At 40.4% G+C, this 21,135-nt stretch overlaps 1 protein-coding gene across 2 annotated transcripts in view; it reads left to right on the top strand.

Moving 5' to 3' along the window:
* Window positions 1–10,975: 10,975 nt before the first annotated feature.
* Window positions 10,976–21,135, top strand: part of LOC148016009 (epoxide hydrolase 3-like) — a 111,771-nt gene continuing 101,611 nt past the window's right edge. Inside the window, exon 1 of one of the 2 annotated variants that reach the window (XM_087664211.1) lies at window positions 10,976–11,201. In XM_087664211.1, the coding sequence (XP_087520337.1) occupies window positions 11,117–11,201 (85 nt within the window). In that variant the 5' untranslated portion in view covers window positions 10,976–11,116. The remainder of the gene's footprint in view (window positions 11,202–21,135) is intronic. The other variant, XM_087664210.1, reaches the window with a different exon arrangement.

Below are 21,135 nucleotides of genomic sequence, written 5' to 3'. Positions count from 1 at the left end.
GGCAACTAAACCTGCAAGAGTCAAGCTCTAATAAAAGCCCAAATATCTATGTAAAAGTATCCAGGTAAGAGGCTTTGTAAAATACATAGCAACATACTATGTGCATACACAGGTGGCCATAAAGATCAAGTGCTCCTTGACACACACGAGCAATAGCAGCCCAAATAGCATAGATGCCATACAATAGAGAAGCGAGACGGCCATAACTGTAAATCCCAAGCACTATCCAAGTGCACTGATCAATAAATATCCCGCATATCAAATGCAAATGAGCAATCACATCTCAATAGACAACTGCCAAAACAAGGGAGCACTCACTGCTCAATACATGTAAGTGCATCCAAGATCCATAATCGGAGCATCAAATCCCATATAGCATCCAAGGTCATAACGAAAAAAGCCAAGTCACAATGGAAAAAGCCAAGTCAATGTCCAACTACTCAAGGGAATACTCAAATGAATGTCGAGACGAGCTCAAACAACTGCCATCCACAGCCAAAGCATAAAGCATTCACCAAGACATCATAACCTGTACTGGGTAGCCTAGGTATAAACCATGTCATAAATGAAATGCCAGTTGCAAAGAAGTGACAGTCAAATCCAAATCGAGCTCTAATCTCAGCTCAAAAGCATTTTGGAGCATAAACAAGACATGTGGCATAGTCCAGACATGTGAATACATCAACCCAAGTAGTTGGGAGCACCCCGTATGCAATAGACATAACCTAAAAAATCATTAAATAGCTTCATCCCTGAAGTTTCCAGTAGCATATAACCTCTGTAAACTGAGAAAATCAGTTCTCAATCCAAGCTCAAATCCATAGGCAAACCATATGCATATATTCATGTATGTATAGGTACCAACCAGGCATAATCGGACATCAAATGCCAAGACCTGTAAGCATAAAATTGAAGTAACAGGTGGCTGCCCTGTTTTGGACAAATCTGGGACTATTCAAAATAGTCAATGGCTGAGCTAAATCAACTCCAAATGCATCTCACATAAGAGGCATAATATCCACAAGTGATACGGTATCAATAGACATCATTAGAAGCATCACATAAGCCATAGACATACACATACATGCTGTCTCAGATGTGAAATCTGTTGCAAAATATTCTGTCATCAGAATTTGGCAAATCTGACATTACCATCGTATCCGGAGCATACCAAAATCCCAACTGACTCTTATCTTGCCTGAATCGGGTTCCGAATGGCTGAGATATAACAAAAAGAGTGATTTTTGAGCCATTTTTGTAAACCGGTGCAAATAAAACGTGAGCATGCTGTTGTACTTGAGGGGCCAAATCAGGGTGGATAGGGGATAAGCAAGAGCCTAATGAAGGCCTACAATAGGCCTACACAAGCCTAGGATAAGTCCAAGCAAGAGGTGAAGAGAATAAGCTTCAACGATGGAAGCTATGGCCACCTCTTCATGAAACCCTGCTGTTCATGTCAAAGAATGGGTGAGAACTGAGTGAGAAGCAAGCTCTCATACCTCGCGTATGTTAGAAATGCGGGATCTAGAGCATGACATAACCGGAAGCTATGGAGGATGGAAGGAGAAGTGTAGACTCATGATGGAATGGACACTGTTTGTTACACAAGTGAATTAGGTTCCAAGATTGAGACTTGGACTCATAAACACAATCTTGTGTATGTGGACAATGACATTGACACTTTACTGAAATGAAAAGAGTACTATCATTGCATTAAGAAATGAAGCAAGTACAATGCTTTATAGGAAAGTAGGAAACTGCAGTAGGCACCATTGTGCATATGGGATAAGTTAGCCTGCATGTCCTTGACCCTGAGACTCCATACAAAGAGGCTGTTTGAGTGTGATTGCTGATTCTCAACACCCCTCCTCAATCACAACTAGGAAAGGCACAAAGTGTGTAGAGGCTGTAATGAGAACCACCTGCAAAGTGTGGGTATACCACAGACATGGCAAAACACCAGAGGCTGTCGCAGAAAAAGCTAAGTGTGGGTACCATAAACATGGTGGACATCCAGAGGCTGTAACAGGGGCCTCACAAAGTGTACAGGGATTGTAATGCCAAGTTACATAAGGAGTTTACATAGCTTATGGCAGGAAGCATTAGGGCAAGGAAAAATACAAGGCTATTAAAACAATCTATCAGAATTATGAGAGTACAAGGACTGATGAGTCTTGTCCTTCCGATCTTGGTGATCTTCATCTTCTTCTTCCTTTGCTTCATTTTCTTCTTCTTCTTTGACTGTGACTAGATAGGCCTTTTGGGATCTCTTTCTTGCGTGGCAGAACTTCTCGGTGTGTCCGGTCCTTTTGCAGAAGTCACAAAAGAGCTGATCTTTCTTGCCTTTGTACCTGTTGCCAACATATAATGCATGCTCATCTCTAGAGGTACTTGGTTCTTCTTTAGTTTTTAGCTTCTTTTCTTCTTCTAACAGTGATGCCTGGATATCAACAAGTTCAGGATTTGGCATGTTGATTAAAGTTGTTGATACGTTATTATATTCAAGAGGCAAGCTCTTAAGTAGAACACCGATGCAAACATCTTCATCCATTTTAATGTTGATTCCTGCAAGTTGGGTTAGGAGTCCTTCCATGTAATTAAGATGTGTGGCAAGTGATGTGCTGGACTTCATTTCAAGCCTGAAGAATTCAATTAGGAGACCATACTTTGATGATTTAGATTGTGCACCGAACAGGGTGTCAAGTCTTTTCCATGTATCCTGTGAGGTCTCACAGTTATCCACGTGATGGATATAACTGTCATCTAGCTCCAATTTGATAATGGCCTGGGCTCTGTCATCATTCTTTTGCCAAGTAGTTGCAAGGTCCGCGTCCCGCGGTTTCTTCTCTTTGCCATTTGTGATGGCCCAGAGACCCTTCTTCATCAGGATGAGCTTGATGCGGGTTTGCCAAGTGTAGAATCTGACTCCTTTGAATCGAGCATTTGGCGAGTCTTTGCCCATGTTAGATTTACGGGAACAGTAGCAAATCAACTTCAGACTTTATTAGATTTGAGCAACAGAAGAATTGATTGAGAGACACAAGTGCTAAAAAGCACTAACTGAGTGTCAATGAATACCAAATCTGCAAAAGTCTTTTACTCCAAGTGATCTTCCCCTTCTTGATTTGATGCTGATGCCTTTAGATCTGAGTGACAGTACTTTAACGAACTTCAGAGAGCATTGCTCAGTGATTAAAATCACTGTTGATAACTTCAGTGAGAGAAACAGTGAAAAATGTCAAGATTTTGAAGCTTTTGGCTATGGTGGAATTAGGGTTTCTAAGACAGGGGCCTGGTTTTTTGCTGATTGTAGGAGCTACAGTGCATCATTTTCAAAACTTTTTACATATCTAGGAAGCTTATGTCATGGGCTACCAAAGCCCCATGGAGATTGTCAACATCATGGTCAGTATACAGCGCGCAGGTGCCGCGAACAGAATCGGCGCAGATCTGGATAGCGAGGTCGAATTTGAGCAATGCTGGAGCTGTAGATCATCAATGTTGGTGTTTAAAGTGACAAGAAGCTGCGCCCTGAGCCAAGGAACATTTCTCCAGAAGAAATCGTGTTGAAATTCTGCCTGGTTGAAGAGTTATGGAAGCTCCAAGCAAGGTAGGTCCTGTCTGGCTATGGCAGACACAGAATAGAGATTGGGGATTTTCACAATGCTGAGCTCCAGATGGTCCAATGTCCTGGATTGATGTGATACAGGGAACCTTTATGAGTTGGGGAATACTTTTCCAGAAGGAAGCTCCAAGAGATTTGACCTGTGGAGTGAGATATAAGCAGTTCAATCTGACAGGGTGCTGCTGGCTATGGCTGCCATGGAAGCTTCAGTGAGAGTAGAGTTGAGAAAAGAAGTCATACACTGACACTGAGCTGGATGGAGGTTCAGAAGAATCAAGAGAGGCTGGAGAAGCAATGCCATGCCCAACTGGGCTCTGATACCATGTTAGAAATGCGGGATCTAGAGCATGACATAACCGGAAGCTATGGAGGATGGAAGGAGAAGTGTAGACTCATGATGGAATGGACACTGTTTGTTACACAAGTGAATTAGGTTCCAAGATTGAGACTTGGACTCATAAACACAATCTTGTGTATGTGGACAATGACATTGACACTTTACTGAAATGAAAAGAGTACTATCATTGCATTAAGAAATGAAGCAAGTACAATGCTTTATAGGAAAGTAGGAAACTGCAGTAGGCACCATTGTGCATATGGGATAAGTTAGCCTGCATGTCCTTGACCCTGAGACTCCATACAAAGAGAGTGTTTGAGTGTGATTGCTGATTCTCAACAGCGTAGATGCCGGGGAAGACCGGGAAGCGCTTGCGAAGGAGCTGCTTTGATACCAGTTGAAAGGGATGCAGGAGATGAGGGAGAGAAGAGCACACACAATGTAGGTGCTGTCAACAATGTTATGATATCCTTATTGCACTTTCATGTCTATATGAATAAATAATATGGACAGTCACTGTACACGAGCAGGCCCAAGGGCCTTTTACCCCAACACTGTTGCTTTCACAAGATCCAATAAATGCTCATCAAGTGTAGCTATGGGCATGCCACTCTTACTAAAGAAAGTGTGAATCCTCCTTACTACTATTACCACATCAAATATACTAAAATTATTATTAGATCTGTCTCATTGCTAGCAAAGGCAAAAAAACAATGAATAGAAACTCAAGAGCTGAAACTTGTATGTACTACAATAAGATGGTTACATTCCAATTTCTAAGTCACACTTTGTCCATCCAGATAAAAACGAGATGCATGTATAGTAGTGTCAAAACAAGCCACCTCTTCCTAAATCAAGCCCAACACTTGGCCCACATGCTAATGCCAAGGCAATGATGCGGCCAAATTAGGCTTATGAGAATTCGACCAAGTTGAGGAGGATTTGGCAAATGAACACTAGGGGACACTAATTGATCATCGGTCACATGTAGTTATTAGGAGCAAGTAGTCATGCTCCTTGGGTAGTGCCACAATGGCAGTGATAGTTGCCTAATCCCCAACATGACTAGAAGAATAAAGTAGCTACTAGCAAGGTTTCATTTACTACCAAACACCTTATATAATGCCCCTTAGGTATGACATCTCGAAAAGTAGCAACTTTTGGGTTCAAAGAAGGGAAACCCTAACACTACCAAACCTTTCACTCGATTGAGGTGTAGGGAACCAAGTATATACACCAAAAAAGTTCCTTAGTCCTTCCCAACCACGAACACCTACACCACACAACTAGGACACACCAAAAACATGGTTATGAAATTGGTTATGGTATAGAAGGCTAGCAATTTAGGACACAATAAAAGCTATGTTTGAAGTACTAAATATAGGGTTGAACTATCCTCAAAATGGTGAATTCAAGTGGAAATGGAGTGCTTGGGATGTCTTCTACACTACCAAATGCACATAATTATGTAGCCTGAACAAGTAAAACATCATATATCTTCCCACCCTGCATAGCTAGCTCGAGTTCACTTGCTTAGTAAGGTAGATATTATCTGATACTCTTGGCATTGACTCTCCATTTGAGAATGAAGGTTTGATACAAAACCTAAGCATACCATTTCAACATCATCATCTATGAGAGTTCAATCAAGAATCATCATCATCATTAGCACCACCACCACTGTTGTTGGTCATAAGTCAACACCATTGTCATCACATCATGGTCATTATCATCATCACCATCATCTATGGAGGTTCAATCACTAATAATAACAATCATCATCAATCTCAACATCATCATTACATTGATTGTTTGTTATCATCCGAGTCATCATCACTATGCTATGTTAGTCATCGAGCAGTCAAAACCTACAAGGGCATATGCTCAATGGTACCTTGTCTTTGGCAAGGGCATCAAGAAGACCGATTATGTCTTTGGCTATGAGGACATAATCTTCTTGTTTATTAGTAGACTATGATTTGTGTGAGTCCATAGCCATGATGATTATGAACAATAGCTCAAAAGACAACTTGTGCAAGGCTAATCATTTGGTCTCTATGAATATCAAATCTTAAGGAAGCCATGGAGGAGCAAAACAATAGGTCCTACAAGACAAAAGAGACAACCAACATGGCCATGGATGAGCAAACAAAATTGCATAAAAAATACTAAAACAGGAAGAATTAAGACAACATAGACAACAACAACATCAAAACCATGTGTGTGTGTGTGTGTGTGTAGCCTTTTCTTTAATTTTCTAAAATAAGCTCTTCTTCCTTCAAAAGTAAGATATCAACACATTTCAAGCTAAGTCGACCACTTAACTGAAGTTAACAGTGGGTAAATATTATGGCACCTGCACCATCTTCCCATTGCACCATGGTATAAGCATATGCCCTAAAGGGAAATGATAAAAAAGGAAAGCATTTGTGCTGCCAAACAACATGTAGCCATTGAGGTGTAGGCTCATGAGCTTTTGTCATGATGCATTGCCACACAAATCTTGATTGATATTGAGGGGTTAGTGGAGTGACACCAAAGGATGCATTATTCAAAGGTCTTACAAAAACCAAGATATAAAAAATATCATACGACTCAATTGATTGACTTACATAAAATGTATTTTAAACATCTGACAGTCATAACTCTAAGTAGCTAAAAGTAACTTCTTGTTATGCATGAGGAACACTTCAACCTTGTGGGAGATAGTTTGAAGGGTAGCTAGCTAGTAGCATTTTATGACATGTTTGTCCTTATGGGAGCACGACTTTTTAGGTTTTGTAAAAGTGAAGATTATTGGGTCTCTTTTTTTCTAATGCAAGAGTTATATTGATTTCAATAAGATATTTATATCATCCTTAATGGGGGGGAAACTAAAGCTTCTATTTCTCTTAAAGAGTTTAAACACAAGCTTCGAGGCCTCCTCCTTCTTGGCCATCTTCCTAATCAAAACAATAGCATAAGCAAAGATGCTATTACATATACTAGTAGGGAGGACATAAATGTGGTTAGCATGCTCAAACAAGATACTATTCCTGAGATTCCAAAGACTGGGACAGGTGGCACCTCTGAGGGCATTCAAAACTTTCTCCAAAACCTCATTGAGATTACCTTTGTCACCTAACAGCATTGTTTCTAGCCAACTAGATAGTGGAGCTTAAGCTCTTCCAACCTCTTCTTAATCTTCTTCCACAAAGCTTATGTCTCTTGGTAGTCCTAGAACACATACTTGATTGTTTCTTCTCTCCTTTTGCAAAAAACACACATCAGGGAGGTTGAGGTGAACTTGCATAATTGGTCCTTGGTAGCCATCTTATTAGTTGCGACTCTCCATAGCAATATGCTGACTTTGTGGGATGGGGTAGCCTTCCATGCTGTGAATCACCCTTTGGGGTCATCCTTACACCAGGACTCCATGGTCCTAAGTAGCCATCTTGTATTGGGCTCCCTAAATTCTACTCTACCTTTTGCTGAGCTAAGTGGATTACCTTGCGCACTGCTCAAATACTTTAGAAAGCACTGTTGAGTGATGCTAGGGGAGGTGGGCCAACCTTCCTTCTTCTTGGATAGCATCTTTTATAGCCATGCTACTTTCCTGGTAAGGCCAAACTGAGTTGTTGCTTGCTTGTGGGAGAGGCAAGAGCCTATTTGGGGCCCATATGTCATACCAATAGCTAAGTCCCTTACATTGTACTGTGTAGCACAAATTGACATTCTCTCTTGCTAGTATAAACCCACTATCATACGCTGCTACTGACCTCCAAATGTTGAAGGCTAATGATGTGTTCTCTCTACCTCTGTCCACACCCTTCCATTCACAAAAAGAGCTCATGTCTTACCATGCAACAACTAGCTGATTGGCAGTCTTAGATTGACTATACCAGTGATGCGCAAGCCACCAAACAATTTGTGAAACTAGAAAACATTAGGCCGCATTGTAATCCAACTGCTGTAGATCAAGACAGACCCGGCTGTCCTCCTTCCAATCTCAAGAGGAGTGTGACTAGGAGTCTGTGGGCCCGCTCCTTCAAGGGCTCTAGGTCAAGTTCCCCCTCACTTGTTGGAGCAGTGACCTGATGCTACAGTATTGCAATGCAACTCTCTGACTCCCAAAAGGTCCATAAGACATTCCTGAATATCCTTTCAATCTTATCCCAATTTGCCTTAGCAAACGGAAGGATCGATGCAACAAAGACTATCATGGGGGACAAAACAATCCTGAGAAGTACCAATCTCCCTATAAGCACAGCCATGAATGGGATCCTGGAGAATATTTTCATATGCACCTTGTTGTAGAACCATTCAAAACATGTCTTGAGGGTTAAACCAACTCCAATTGTCATGCCTATGTATCTTATTTCCTGGCCCTTCGGAATTTCTCAGAATCCAAATTGCTTGAGCCAAGGAGGTGAGTCTTCCCAGGAGAGGAAGAGCAGTTCAGACTTCTAATTGCTTACCTTGGAGCCTAAAAAAGAGGAGAATTTGCCATAAATGTTTAGCAAAGTACCAACAGAGAGGGGTCAACATGGACAATGTTAGAATTATCATCAGCAAACATTTGTGAGCATAGATAATTGCCATCAAATAAAGCTAGAGGGATTATTGTTTGTGCCTGTATAGCCTCGTTAATACAACAGAGGAGTGGGTGGGTAGCAAAGCAAAGAGCAAAAGGGCATCAGCAGAAATAAAGTCCACCTCCTCATCAGACACACTGACTTTAACACCTAGCACACTGCCGATCTCGTCATTGGCAACGACTGTCTCCTGCAAGTTCTGCTTTATCGCCATCAGGATTCCTCCTCTCCCTCTTTCACAAACATTATAGAAGCATTCATAACCTGGAATCTTGATCTCCGTGGCACTGGTTGCATCAAGCTTCACCTCCTACACCCCAACGAGGTCCGCTTGCATTTGATCAGCATGTCCCTCAGCACCTTTTGTCAATCCATCGAGCAAAGAACACATGCATTCCAAGTGAAGATGTATATCTTGCACGAAACTCAGTCCACTATCCCTTTATTGTTGAGTATTAGCATCAACAAGAGGGGTGTAAAGGTTGGTGAACCCCACCCTTCCCCTAGCAAGTTGCTTAATTGAGATCCTTGAGCCAGAGCCCTTGTGCTTGACCTCAGTAAACTTCTCTACATTTTGGTTCTTCTTCTCTCCTGCCTTCTCAGACTTGCTAGATCTCTCTTTGTTAAGGTCGAGAGGTTGGAGAACTTTGTTTGTTTGGACTGCATCTTTCTTCGACTCATACCCTCCTGTAGCACCTGAACTAGTGCCCTTATATTCTTTGGAACGATTACCATTGGGAATGGCTTTGACAAGACCGTTAGCCCTAGCTTCCTCCTTCTTATCGACTTGCATGGCCGATGCTGACTGGGGCTACTTCTCCAAGGATTCACGCTGCACCTCTGTGTGTTTTCCGTATTCCCTTGTTGAGGGCAAGCCTTTGCAAAGTGTCTAAAATGATAGCAAATGTAGAAAACATTAGGAAAGTCAGAGAATTTGACTTCCCAGACGACAGCAAGGCCTCTTTTGTCGTGAATCTCAAGAACATTTGGGAGTATACATGCTTTGCACTCACCTTTGGGGTTAGCTTGGAGAGGGGGGACATAGAGGACTTTACCAAGTGTAGAGGCAATGGATCTAATCTCGTTCTCAAATATTGCTTGCAAGTCAGGGAAACCCACCTACACTAAGCACTCTGTGAGCAAGCCATCCTCGGGAGAGAAAGTTGCTGGCTAGGGAAGACAATGGATCAAGTTTCCTTTGTAGCCAACTGAGCAGGCAAGCATCCAGTTCCTCTCGGCCTGAGAGCCAACAAGGACAAACCCCGACCAATAAGCTTGTAGCAGACTAGGTTATAGTGTGCTTGATATGTGTTGAGGAACCATTTGGAAAACTGTTTTCCATTATCGTCAAAAACCCTCCCCATAAAGTACCGATAGAGCCCAAAAGTAGAAAAATCGTAATATCTCTAACAGCAGCTTTCCAATGGTAGCTCCATGTCAACCTTGAAGGTCTTCTTTTTGCAATAGGAGTGAGCATTTGTTTATTGGCACTGCTGATCTTTGCCATATCATTGGTGGACGCATGTGCCATGTCCTGTACATCCGATCCTTTTTTCCTTAACTTGCGCTGCATGTGACTCTACCTCCATTCCATCGCCACTAGATCTCAGAGCTTCAGCAGGTTCACCCGTAGGATTTGCTTCCCCACCCTGCTTGGCCTGCATGCAGACCAGGCAGGTACCATGACTGCTTGAGACAGTCCCAGCCCTACGCGTTCCCGCATCTCTCTCTCTGTCTCTCTTTCTCTCTCACTACTTTGTTGCGCACTGCGTCACAAACTCACGATAAATTAGACTTTGATCACAAAAGTTTGGATTTTTTGTTTTTGGTGACTCTTCTACCAAAAGGAAAGAAGAAAGGGGTTTCCAAAAGAGACCCAAGAAAGGAAAAACAAAAAAGCACACGTGTTCTTACCGGGCTAGGAGGGTTACCGAACAGAGTTACGGACGTGTGATTGAAACACCAACAAACTTACAAAGTACCTCCAACCATCAAAAACACCAACAAACTTACAAAGTACCTCCTGCCATCAAAAACACCCCAACACGCAATTGTCGAGATTTCATGGACCGTGTCGTGTCGTAGAAGGAAAAGCGTATTGGAATGGATGCAAATGTAAACATGTTTGTACACCAATTCATTCTTAATGAAGAAAACTTGCACCTTGTATTTGGAAGCAGAATAACTTTTCCAATACCACCTATACTATGACCAATACCACCTATACTTATACTGTGACGAGCAATGCAAAGCCAACACCACCTCTTAACAAAACTATATATTATTTTCTCGAGAAAATATTATCATACAATTCACTTGGTTAGCTTATGTCAAAATTTTGGCAAGCTTTTGGTGACAATATTATCATACAATTCACTTGGCTAGCTTATGTCAAAATTTTGGCAAGCAAGCTTTTGGTGACCTTGTCTCTCTTAGTTTGTCACGCAAAAATACTATTTCCAAAAGCTAACGTCCAACCTTTTTCTTCGATGCATTCGACGCATTCTTTCCTGTCCGACAACGGATTTATATCAAAGGTGCCTGGAGGGAGCTCTCTTCTCCTCCACGCCTTCCACGCAGATGGCCGGCCAGGTCTCTTCCGAGCTATCATTCAGATTTGTGGAGGCCAATGGCATCAGGCTGCACATTGCAGAGCAAGGCTCAGGTACTGCAATGCCTTTAATGGACATGTGTCTAACTCAATTCTTGAATCACTCACAGAGTCTTGCAATCAGAACTTGAGCATAACACCCTGGCCTACATGAGAATTTACTTAATAATCAACTGGAAATAGGCGCCAATAGGTAGCTACAAGGAGTATTGGAAAATAGATCACAATCTTAGTAGATATGTCGCTTTGCAAGTCTCTCTATATCAGAAAGTCTTTTGAAGATTGCTCTCAATGAGTCCTTTGAAGATTGCTCTGAATGGTCAGATGCACTTGCCAGACATAAATAGCTAGAAGAAGCTCAGCAGTGCTATCTATTGAGCATACATGTGTACGTGAACACACATGGAGATCTCACAATTATAATATCTTTGGAGATCATTCCAATCACACTTGTAGCGTTTTCCGGGATATGATTACAGCAGTCTTTTTTCGATTGTATTTCTCTTCATAACACGGATCAACAACAAATACTTGCTTTGTTCTCAAGGTTTTTGACGTGTTATGTTGGCACTGACAATAGCACCTATTGTACATTGATATGATTCACCTTGTTTCACCTTTAAAAGAAAGTATGTGTATGAATCTGAAATTCATTAGCTATATACAAATCTCTATATGCCTTGATGATAGATCATTGGTAGCTCATAACAATGGGCCATACCCTACTTTATGTGCATACTTATGCTCACCCAAATCACATCTTTGAGTCTTACAAATAGACTAGTATGTTTTCCCTAGGGCTGCCGATGAATAAATCACGCTTTTGACAAAAGGACGTATAAGGTTGATAGAAGAAGACATAATGCCTAGCAATGTATACTTACCTAACATTATTAGTTATTACTTAATGGTATCAATTACCTCAAATAAAAATTGGATGTGAGTATAGAAATTGTTTGAATGAGCATACACAACACTCTAAATGTTAAATGTTATTCTTATGTGATGAGGCTGGACTTGAAACTTGGACAGCTTGAAATTTAGAAGACTTAGCTCTAGGTAAGGGAATAAGATAGTACACACTTGTCTTAAATGAGGATGATTAGTATCATGTATTCGACACTTATAAAAGAGTCCTTGGAGAGAGGATTATGTCTTGCATTTGTGAGGACAATAAATAACATAGTCAATCTACACTGAAAGAGTATTAATGCCTTGAAGTGTGGGCTAGATTTGATGTAAACAACCATGACTGAGAATCTAGCATGATCCAAGGTTTAGATATTAGAAAATAGGGATTTGTGCATGAGAACTAGCTTTTGTAATCTTTGATAGTTGAGAGTATGCTGTATGAGATCCTTTGTATGAGTAGTGGACCACAAAATATTCTCTATTAGCCACAATTAATATCCATGAGTTATTGGAAGACTTTGATAGGCTAGAGTTAGATAGGACACACTTGTCTCAAATGAGGACCGATAATACTGGTAACCTTCCTAGGCTAGATTTCAAGATTAGACAACCACAACTAATGAGATGGCTTGACCCAAGTCTAGATCTTGAAAAACAAGGGATATTTGTGCATCGAAGCTAGCTTTTGTACTTGAGATATTTGATTATAAATACCTCAGGTTACAAAATTCAAAATCATGTGTAGGGGTGGTAGGCTACAAAATATTTACAAATTACAATTTTATCTCAACTTGATGCTCTATATAGATAGTTTATTCGATGAAACAAACACTCTCCACTAATATCACTTGCTTTCAGCTTGGTTAGTGCATTGCCACCTTGATTTTCGCTTTGGTAAATGATCCATGTTAATCATGCCATCAAAGCTAGGGGTAACTCACCTAGCTAACTCAAGTAGTTTTGCATTATATGAATCATCTTCACCCCTAAAATCTTACCTTGTCCTTCTGCTTCTTTGTGGCATCCATTGAAGCTAACTTGATCTTCAATATCTTCGATCTCCTAAACCATCATATTTTGGGACCAGCTCTACTAGGTTAAGGCTCCTTTGACTAAAGCTGAATTTGTGATAGAAAACGTAGGTAGAAGACACATTGGTGTAGCAAATTAGCTGAGGTTTTGAAACCAACGTACGTTCTCTGAAAGGGTGGTAATGACCTGATTCCCAAGACAACCTCCTCTGCTAAAAATTCAAAAAATATACCTGAATCCTCTTCGGTATTCAGAAGCTTTGGAGCTTGTCCATGCCTTGTTCTCTGTCTCTCTCTCTCCTCATTATACTTCTTTGTATGCATGTCATGGCGTGTCACCCAATACCATCCCTCACACGGTCTGACAGTGGTAATGGTTTTCACCATCTTCTTCCATTGGTCCACTATATGTGAATGTCAAAAGAAAGATTGCACTTAATGATGTCTATTTTTGCTTGTTGTTGCTACTCTTTGAAGAAAGAGAGATGATAGGCCACTTGTTGCTTGGGCAAGAGTTGCTTGCCTCTTGTTTGATGTTGCTGCACCACTCGAATGGCTTCTCCTTGATGGGATGGATGAGGCTGCCCCCACAAAGAATGGATGGATGAAGAGGGGTCTTTGTTTGTGTTCGAGGCATCACAATTGGGAGCCACCACCTCCTCACTTACCCTTGCGATACTCTTGCATCACTTCAATGGCAAGTATTTTTCTAACAATACTTTTGGAAGATGTAATTGGAAATACCCTTGCATCTCCCCTCCCAATTTGCAGAAGTGGATGAGGAGATGGGTTATAGAGGAGGTTTGTATCTTTGGGCAATACTTGCATTGCCATTTGGAAGTATGTGGCTTCTCTTTCAATCACTTTTATTTAGCACAATGCAAGTTAAAGGCTTCCTGAAGAGTGGGTGCCTTTGTGTGTGTATGGAGAGAGAAGGAAGAGATTAAGGATAGAGGTTGGGAGTTTGAGAGCTTGAGAGCTTGAGAGTAGAGAGAGTAGGAAAGCTTGAGGGTGGAAAGGCTAGAGAGGGTGGAGAGATTAAGGGAGTAGAGAGGGTGGAGAGCTTGAGGGAGTAGAGTGAGATTGAGGGAGTAGAGAGGGTGGAGAGCTTGGAGGAGTAGAGGGTGGCAAGAGAGCTTGAGGGAGTGGAGATGGCAGAGAGCTTGAGTGAGTAGAGAAGATGAATGAGAAGGGAGAGGGGGAGAGATTCTTATTTGGAAGGGGATATATATATATATGTATATATATATATATATATATATGTATGTATGTATGTATGTATGTATGTATGTATGTATGTATGAAATGAAATGATTTATTAGCATTTGCAAGATGCCAAAATGACTTATGAGACCGTGAGTTATAATTGTTTGTAAAATGATACAAATGTTTGGAAATAACAATACAATAAAAGAAATCTAAATCTAAATGTTGATAGGAGAAGAACCTAGCTGGTAGGCTCATAAGTGATTAGGGGGATCTAGAAGGGCCATGAGGGCACACATTATCTCAAGAAATCCCACAGTGGCTAATTTGTACATAAACCATATAATACCTCAATTACTGTATAATCATTAATCTTTTGTGTGAAAAATTCTTTCATATGGAAAATTAATTAGTATTTTGTATGAAAGTATACTATTTATTTTTTAAAAAGTTATATGATTAATTCTTAATCTAAAGTTTGTTTGATATAAAAGAGAGTTATTTGATGGGCCCTAGCGATTGCAATTTAGAAATATGTTCATATAGGCTTCGGTTTATATATTTATATTTGAGAGAGAGAGAGAGAGAGAGAGAGAGAGAGAGAGAGAGAGAGAGAGAGAGAGAGAGAGAGAGAGAGAGAACCAAGCCCTTCATAGAGGCATAGTTAAGTAATAACTAGGGGAAGAGGAGGTGATAAGAGAGAGATAGAAAAAAAGAGGCGGTAAGAGGTCGCAAAAAAAGAAATGGTAAGAGCTAGGAAAAGAAGAGGTGGAAGAGTGTATGGTGTAAGGAGCATGTGTATCAAGTGTTGATTGTAACCAATTCTCCAATAATATAAGATGTTGTCAGAGTGCAACGGTGTGAAAGCGTATGACTGAGACTGAGAGAAAGAGTGAACATGGATATAGCGTGTATGACGAGTAGTAGGTAAACTCTTGATGACCGTCAAGTATGAAGTATGGCATGTATGAAATGGCACGAGTGATTTTTTCTTTCACCTCCCAACCTCGCCTAGATGAGAGTTGGCTCCTCTCTTCCCGTTTTCTCTGCCAACCGTCCGCTTCAGGTGAGTCCTACTATTCTTAGACTCTCTTACCCTCTAGGCTCCCCTTGACCCCGTTCGGGTGCCCAAGGCCCCCGGACGGTCATCCCTTGCGCTAGTCTCCCATTAATTACCTTATTAATGTTACATTTCCTTCCCCTTAAGAATCGGTTTCGTCCTCGAAAATGATACTTGGAAGGCAACTGTAAATTGGGAAACCTTTTCCTTAGGATACTTACTTTCTTCCATGTTGAGCTTTCTTCTGAACAATCTTTCCATTTGACCAAATATTCTTGATAAATAGTATTTCTTGTTCGTCTGTTACGAAGATTTAATATTCTTTCTGGTTCATGTGGATTAGATTGGTCATCTAATAGCTTCTCAATGTTATCATTTTAGATTAGATTATCCAAATCACCCAGCTTCTTCCTTAGCTTACTTACATGGAAAACTAGATGTGTTTTACTACCAGCAGGTAGTTGGAGCTTGTAAGCCTGTTCTCCCACCCTTTTAAGTATTGTGAAAGGACCACAATACTTGGGTGAAAGCTTTGGACATCGTCCCGTTTTCATGGTTTTAGTTTGTTCAGGCACCTTAAGATAGACCAATTCTCCTTCTTCAAAGGAGATGTCTCTTCGATGAGGATCTGCATAAGCTCTAGCTCGATTTTGAGCTTTCTGAATATTTTCTTGAGCAAATTTTAACATACTATTCATATCCTCCAAAAAGTTCTTGGCTGCCTGAACCTTTTCCTTATGTAGTCCTACTGCATGAGGAGTTCTGGGCTGAAACCCATACATTAACATAAATGGACTATATCTAGTGGAAGAGTGCTTGGCACTATTATATGCAAACTCTGCTATCAGTAGATACTCTTCCCAATTAGTTTGCCTTTTACTTACATGTGCCCTAAGCATATCTTCAAGGATTTGGTTAAACCTTTCAATTTGCCCATCAGTTTGTGGATGATCCGCCGTACTCATGCTAAGTTTAGTATCCAACTTCCTAAATACAACATGCCAAAATTGACTATCAAATTTTCTATCTCGATCAAAAACTATATTTGCCGGAAGGCCATACAATTGGTATATGTTCTCTACGAACAATCTAGCCAATTCTGGTGTTTTAACATCAGTTGAAGTTGGAATAAACCTAGCCATTTTGGTTAATCTATCCACAATCACCCACATAGAGTCGCGCCCCCTCTGTGTTTTGGGTAACGTAACAATAAAGTCCATGGAGATACTCTCCCATTTTCCCGAAGAAATCTCTAATGGGTATAGAAGTTCTCCCATTTTCAATCTTTCAGCTTTATTAACCTGGCATTTATTACATTTGACCACATAGTCAAGGACGTTCTTATTCATTCCAGGTCAATAGAACTGCCTTTTAATAAGGCTATAAGTCTTATTAACTCCTGGATGTCCCGCGCTAGGGGTATCATGACACTCAAAGAGTATCTGGCACCTTATTTCTTCATCTTTCGGGACACATACCCTACCCTTGTAGAGTAAATAACCATTATCAATGGTAAAATTCTTCTACTTGAATCCCATTTGAGCAACCCTTGATGCTCCATTTCCTTGTTGAACATCCTCAGATATTCCTTCCTCAGTGGAGGCCCTTCCATTTGGATCCCCATTTTTTATTGCTTCCCATATGTTGGAATATGCCGGATCAACTTGGCATTTCCCTTTTAAGGATTCAAGCAAATCGGAAGTGAACTGAGTAAAACTCAATTCATTTATGATGGGCATTCTACTGAGTGCATCAACCACTATATTATACTTTCCTTTTCTATACCTTATCTCATAGTCTAACTCTTGAAGGAGTTCGGCCCATCTAGCTTTATGCCCTTGTAGATCCGGTTGGTCATTAAGCCACTTAATGCTTTCATGATCCGACAAGATCAAAAGTTTGGCACCGTACAAATAGTGCCTCCATTTCTTCATTGCATGTACTATTGTATACAACTCCCTCTCATAAACAGAATAATTCCGTTTTGCACGGTCTAATTTCTTGCTTTCAAAAGCAACTGGTCGACCTTCTTGTAATAAGACCACGCCTATTGCCTTATCACTGGCATCGGCTTCAACCACAAATGGTTTATTGGGATCCACAATTAATAGTACTGGAGCTGTAGCAATAGCTACCTTAAGTTTTTGAAAACTTTCATTGTGGTCTGTTTCCCAATTAAAGTTCTTCCCTTTCCCTTTAAGTTGGTCTGTCATTGGAACAACTATTTTGGCATAATCTCGAATGAATCTACGATAAAATCCAGATAATCCTAGGAAGATCTGCAGCTCTTCCAGGTTCCTTGGAGATGGCCATTCAATAATTGCCCTTACTTTTTCTGGATTCATCTTGATTCCCTATTTCGAGATAATATGCCCTAAATATTTGACCTCTTGTGCGAAGAATTCACATTTAGTTTTCTTCGCATAAAGGGAATGTGTCCTTAACAATTGGAATACTAATCGTAAGTGTTCCAAATGTTCTTCTTTTGATCTACTAAAGATCAAGATATCATCCAAGAAGACTACTACAAAGTGTCCTAGATAAGGTCGTAACACACTATTCATCAGCTTCATAAAGGTAGCTGGTGCATTAGTGAGGCCAAAAGGCATCACTAAAAAATCATAATGCCCATATCTAGTACGAAATGCTGTCTTAGGAACATCCTGTGCCTTAATTCTTACTTGGTGATAGCCTGATCTTAAGTCTATCTTTGTGAAGAATTTTGCCCTTTGTAATTGATCAAAAAGATCTTCCATTCTGGGCATAGGAAATTTATTCTTCACTGTTATCTTATTAAGAGCTCTATAATCAGCACAAAGTCGCATAGAACCATCTTTTTTCTTTACCAATAAAATTGGCGAAGCCCAAGGTGAATTGCTGGGTTGTATAAACCCTTTAATAAGGTAATCCTTAATTTGTCTTTCAACTTCTTGGTGCTGTGTTTCACTTAACTTATAAGGTGGTTTAGAAATAGGATGTGTATCCCTATTTGTGTCAATTGGGCGATTTATATCACCCCTATCTAGTGGAAGGCCACTTGGTAAATCAGAAGAAAACACATCTTTAAATTCATCTAACAAACCACTTAATTCATTACTTACATTCAACTCACAAACATAAGAAAATTGTTGCTTAATATTATAGAAAGTAAAAGTGTTTTGTACAGGAAGAGACCATAACATATATACTTCACAAGCTTCCTTCTTTATCAGCTTTTGAACTTCAGTGGAACACAACAAAGGGTTATCAGATACTTCATGTTCACCTTGAATCACAAAAGTCTTACCATCCCTTTCAAATTCCAGTGTATTATGATGATAACTACGTTTTAAGGATGGTTCCAATCCCCATAGCCACTCCCTTCCTAAAGCAATATTGACTCTTTCCATATCAATAAGTTGGAAATTGAGTTTATCTTTATATTCTTGGATCTCAATTTCCAAATTGGATACCATTGTATCCCATATTTTATTATCCTGACCTTGCATCATACGAACAACATATTGATGCCCACTCTTTTGTTGGGGGAGTTTCAATTTTTTGACAAGTGCATAATTTATGAAATTGTGGGTAGCAGAGTCATCAATCATGACTCTAACCCTCTTTCCAGCTATCAATCCATGCACTCTAACTAAATCATGTGGCCCAAAAGTAGGCTGCCACATAGAAGTTGGCATACAATGCCTGTGTTGTACATCCTTGTGCAAGACCTCTAAAGATTTATACCTTTCATGCCTCTTTAATTCCAGGGTCTGCACTACATGGATTTGTTTTTCTTTTCCCTTGCCCTTGTTCTTATCCTTTCCTTTATCTTCCCCCTTTTTCCTTTGAGGGCAATTCCAGGCAGGATGGTTAGGGGATAGGCAATTGAAATACAACCTTTCTTTTTTGGCCTTATCAAAGTCATCTTGACTTAACTTTGGCCTTACATATTGTTTCTTTTCAAAGGGTTGTTTCTTGCTCTTAAAAAATGGCATTTTCTTTTTAAATTTGCCTACAAATTTTGAGGTTTCCAATTTCTTAGTCTTGGGCTCCGTAGACTAGTGAGTGTACCTGGACGGGTACTATCTTCATTGATTAATGCAAATTTAATTGCCTCTTCACTAGGTGAACTCCTTTTCACTTCCTTTTTACAGGCCTTATCTAGTCCCCTAATGAATCCTCTTGTCTTTGAAATTCATCTATTCCTTCCAATTTGAGGATTATCTCACGATATTCCTCCAGATATGTCAGCAGGGGTCTTCCCTTTTGTCTGACATAATCCCAATCTTCCCAATTTCTTTCCATTTCATTTTCAGGAAGGAATTCTTTCAAAAAGACCGATTCAAATTGAGCCCAAGTTTCAAGTATTTTATTTGCCTCCTTTAAAGTTTGCTACCATTTATATGCCTTTGGTCCCAAAGTTAAACTGGCCTCCAGCGCTTGGAGATGTGGTGGAGTATTTTTAAGTTTGTGTAAATCCTCCCATTTTTGGAGAAAATTAAAGATAGTGTCTTTATTTCTGCCTTTTTTCTCCCTGTGAAACTGAGGGGGTTTCATATATTTTAACACTGGGTTATCCCTCAGCTTTTGGTGGGTTTCCCTAGAATCTTGCATAGTCACATCTAAATCTTTCGATGAAGATGGAATATCCGAGGTTTCTAGCTTATTTTTATCTCTTTCTAGTAATAAGGTTAATTGAGATTTTATTTCGGTGAGTGTTTGAGTTAGAAATTCCATTTGAATCCCTTGTGCTTGCACACGAGCAGTTAGATCATCAAATTGTTCTCGTGTGGCAAAAAATTATTCCCATTGTTTTTCTTGTATCTTCGTTTCATGGGGATCTACCATAGGGTGGTCCCCAGAACTAGAGCCCTCGATTACCCCCTCTCTTCCTTTCCCCTCCATTAATACACTGGAATTGGAAAGCAAATATAAGAAATTTGTGTACAAAGTTGGGGTACTTTCCTGATTACAATAAAACAGAAGTCAATGATCTCTGTAAAGTAGAGATGGCGGGAAGAACGAGGCAGCTGGGAACATGGCCTATCGGCAGGAGCGCTGGGTATGGGTGTAATTAATCACCCCTTGTCAGGTCACGTGGGAACACAGGCTGTGAATCAAAAAGATTAAATATTAAAGATTAAAACGGGACTTAGTCCCATCGTAATTGCCCGCAGGAATGTTGACGATAACGTAATCCGTTTTGGCCCCGTCCGTCGTGGTCGCCTTTGTTAACACACAAAAAAAATGACGACTAACGTGTCCCGACGGCTCTTCCTGAGGACCCGGCGGCTCTTCGTGAGGATCCAACGGCTCTGATATCAGTATAGTGTGTTTGACGAGTAGTAGCTAAACTCCTAACGATCGTCAAGTATGAAGTATGTCGTGTATGAAATGGCACGAGTGATTTTTTTCTTTCACCTCCCAACCTCGTCTAGATGAGTGCTGGCTTCTCTCTCCCCGTTTTCTCTGCCAGCCGTCCGCTTCAGGTGAGTCCTACTATTCTTAGACTCTCTTACCCTCTAGGCTCCCCTTGACCCTGTTGGGGTGCCCAAGGCCCTCGGACGGTCATCCCTCGCGCCAGTCTCCCATAAATTACCTTATTAATGTTACAATGGAGATGAGAGAGAGAGAGAAAGAGATAGAAGAACACAAAAGATCTGCAATGAAGGAATGCTGAATAAGGGAAGTAAATATGTACATGGGCGTAGTGCTTATGTTTGTGCATATCTCCACCTCGAGGGTCTCACATTGCTATGAATCTCGAAGTCTCCACCAATCTCAGAGATATGCTGAG

Source organism: Lygodium microphyllum, chromosome 23 (assembly GCF_053477565.2).
Source record: "Lygodium microphyllum isolate KBCC chromosome 23, Lygodium_microphyllum_v1.1.10, whole genome shotgun sequence".
Lineage (NCBI taxonomy): Eukaryota > Viridiplantae > Streptophyta > Polypodiopsida > Schizaeales > Lygodiaceae > Lygodium > Lygodium microphyllum.
The sequence above is the reverse complement of the archived record's forward strand: the minus strand, read 5'-3'. Positions and strand labels throughout refer to the sequence as shown.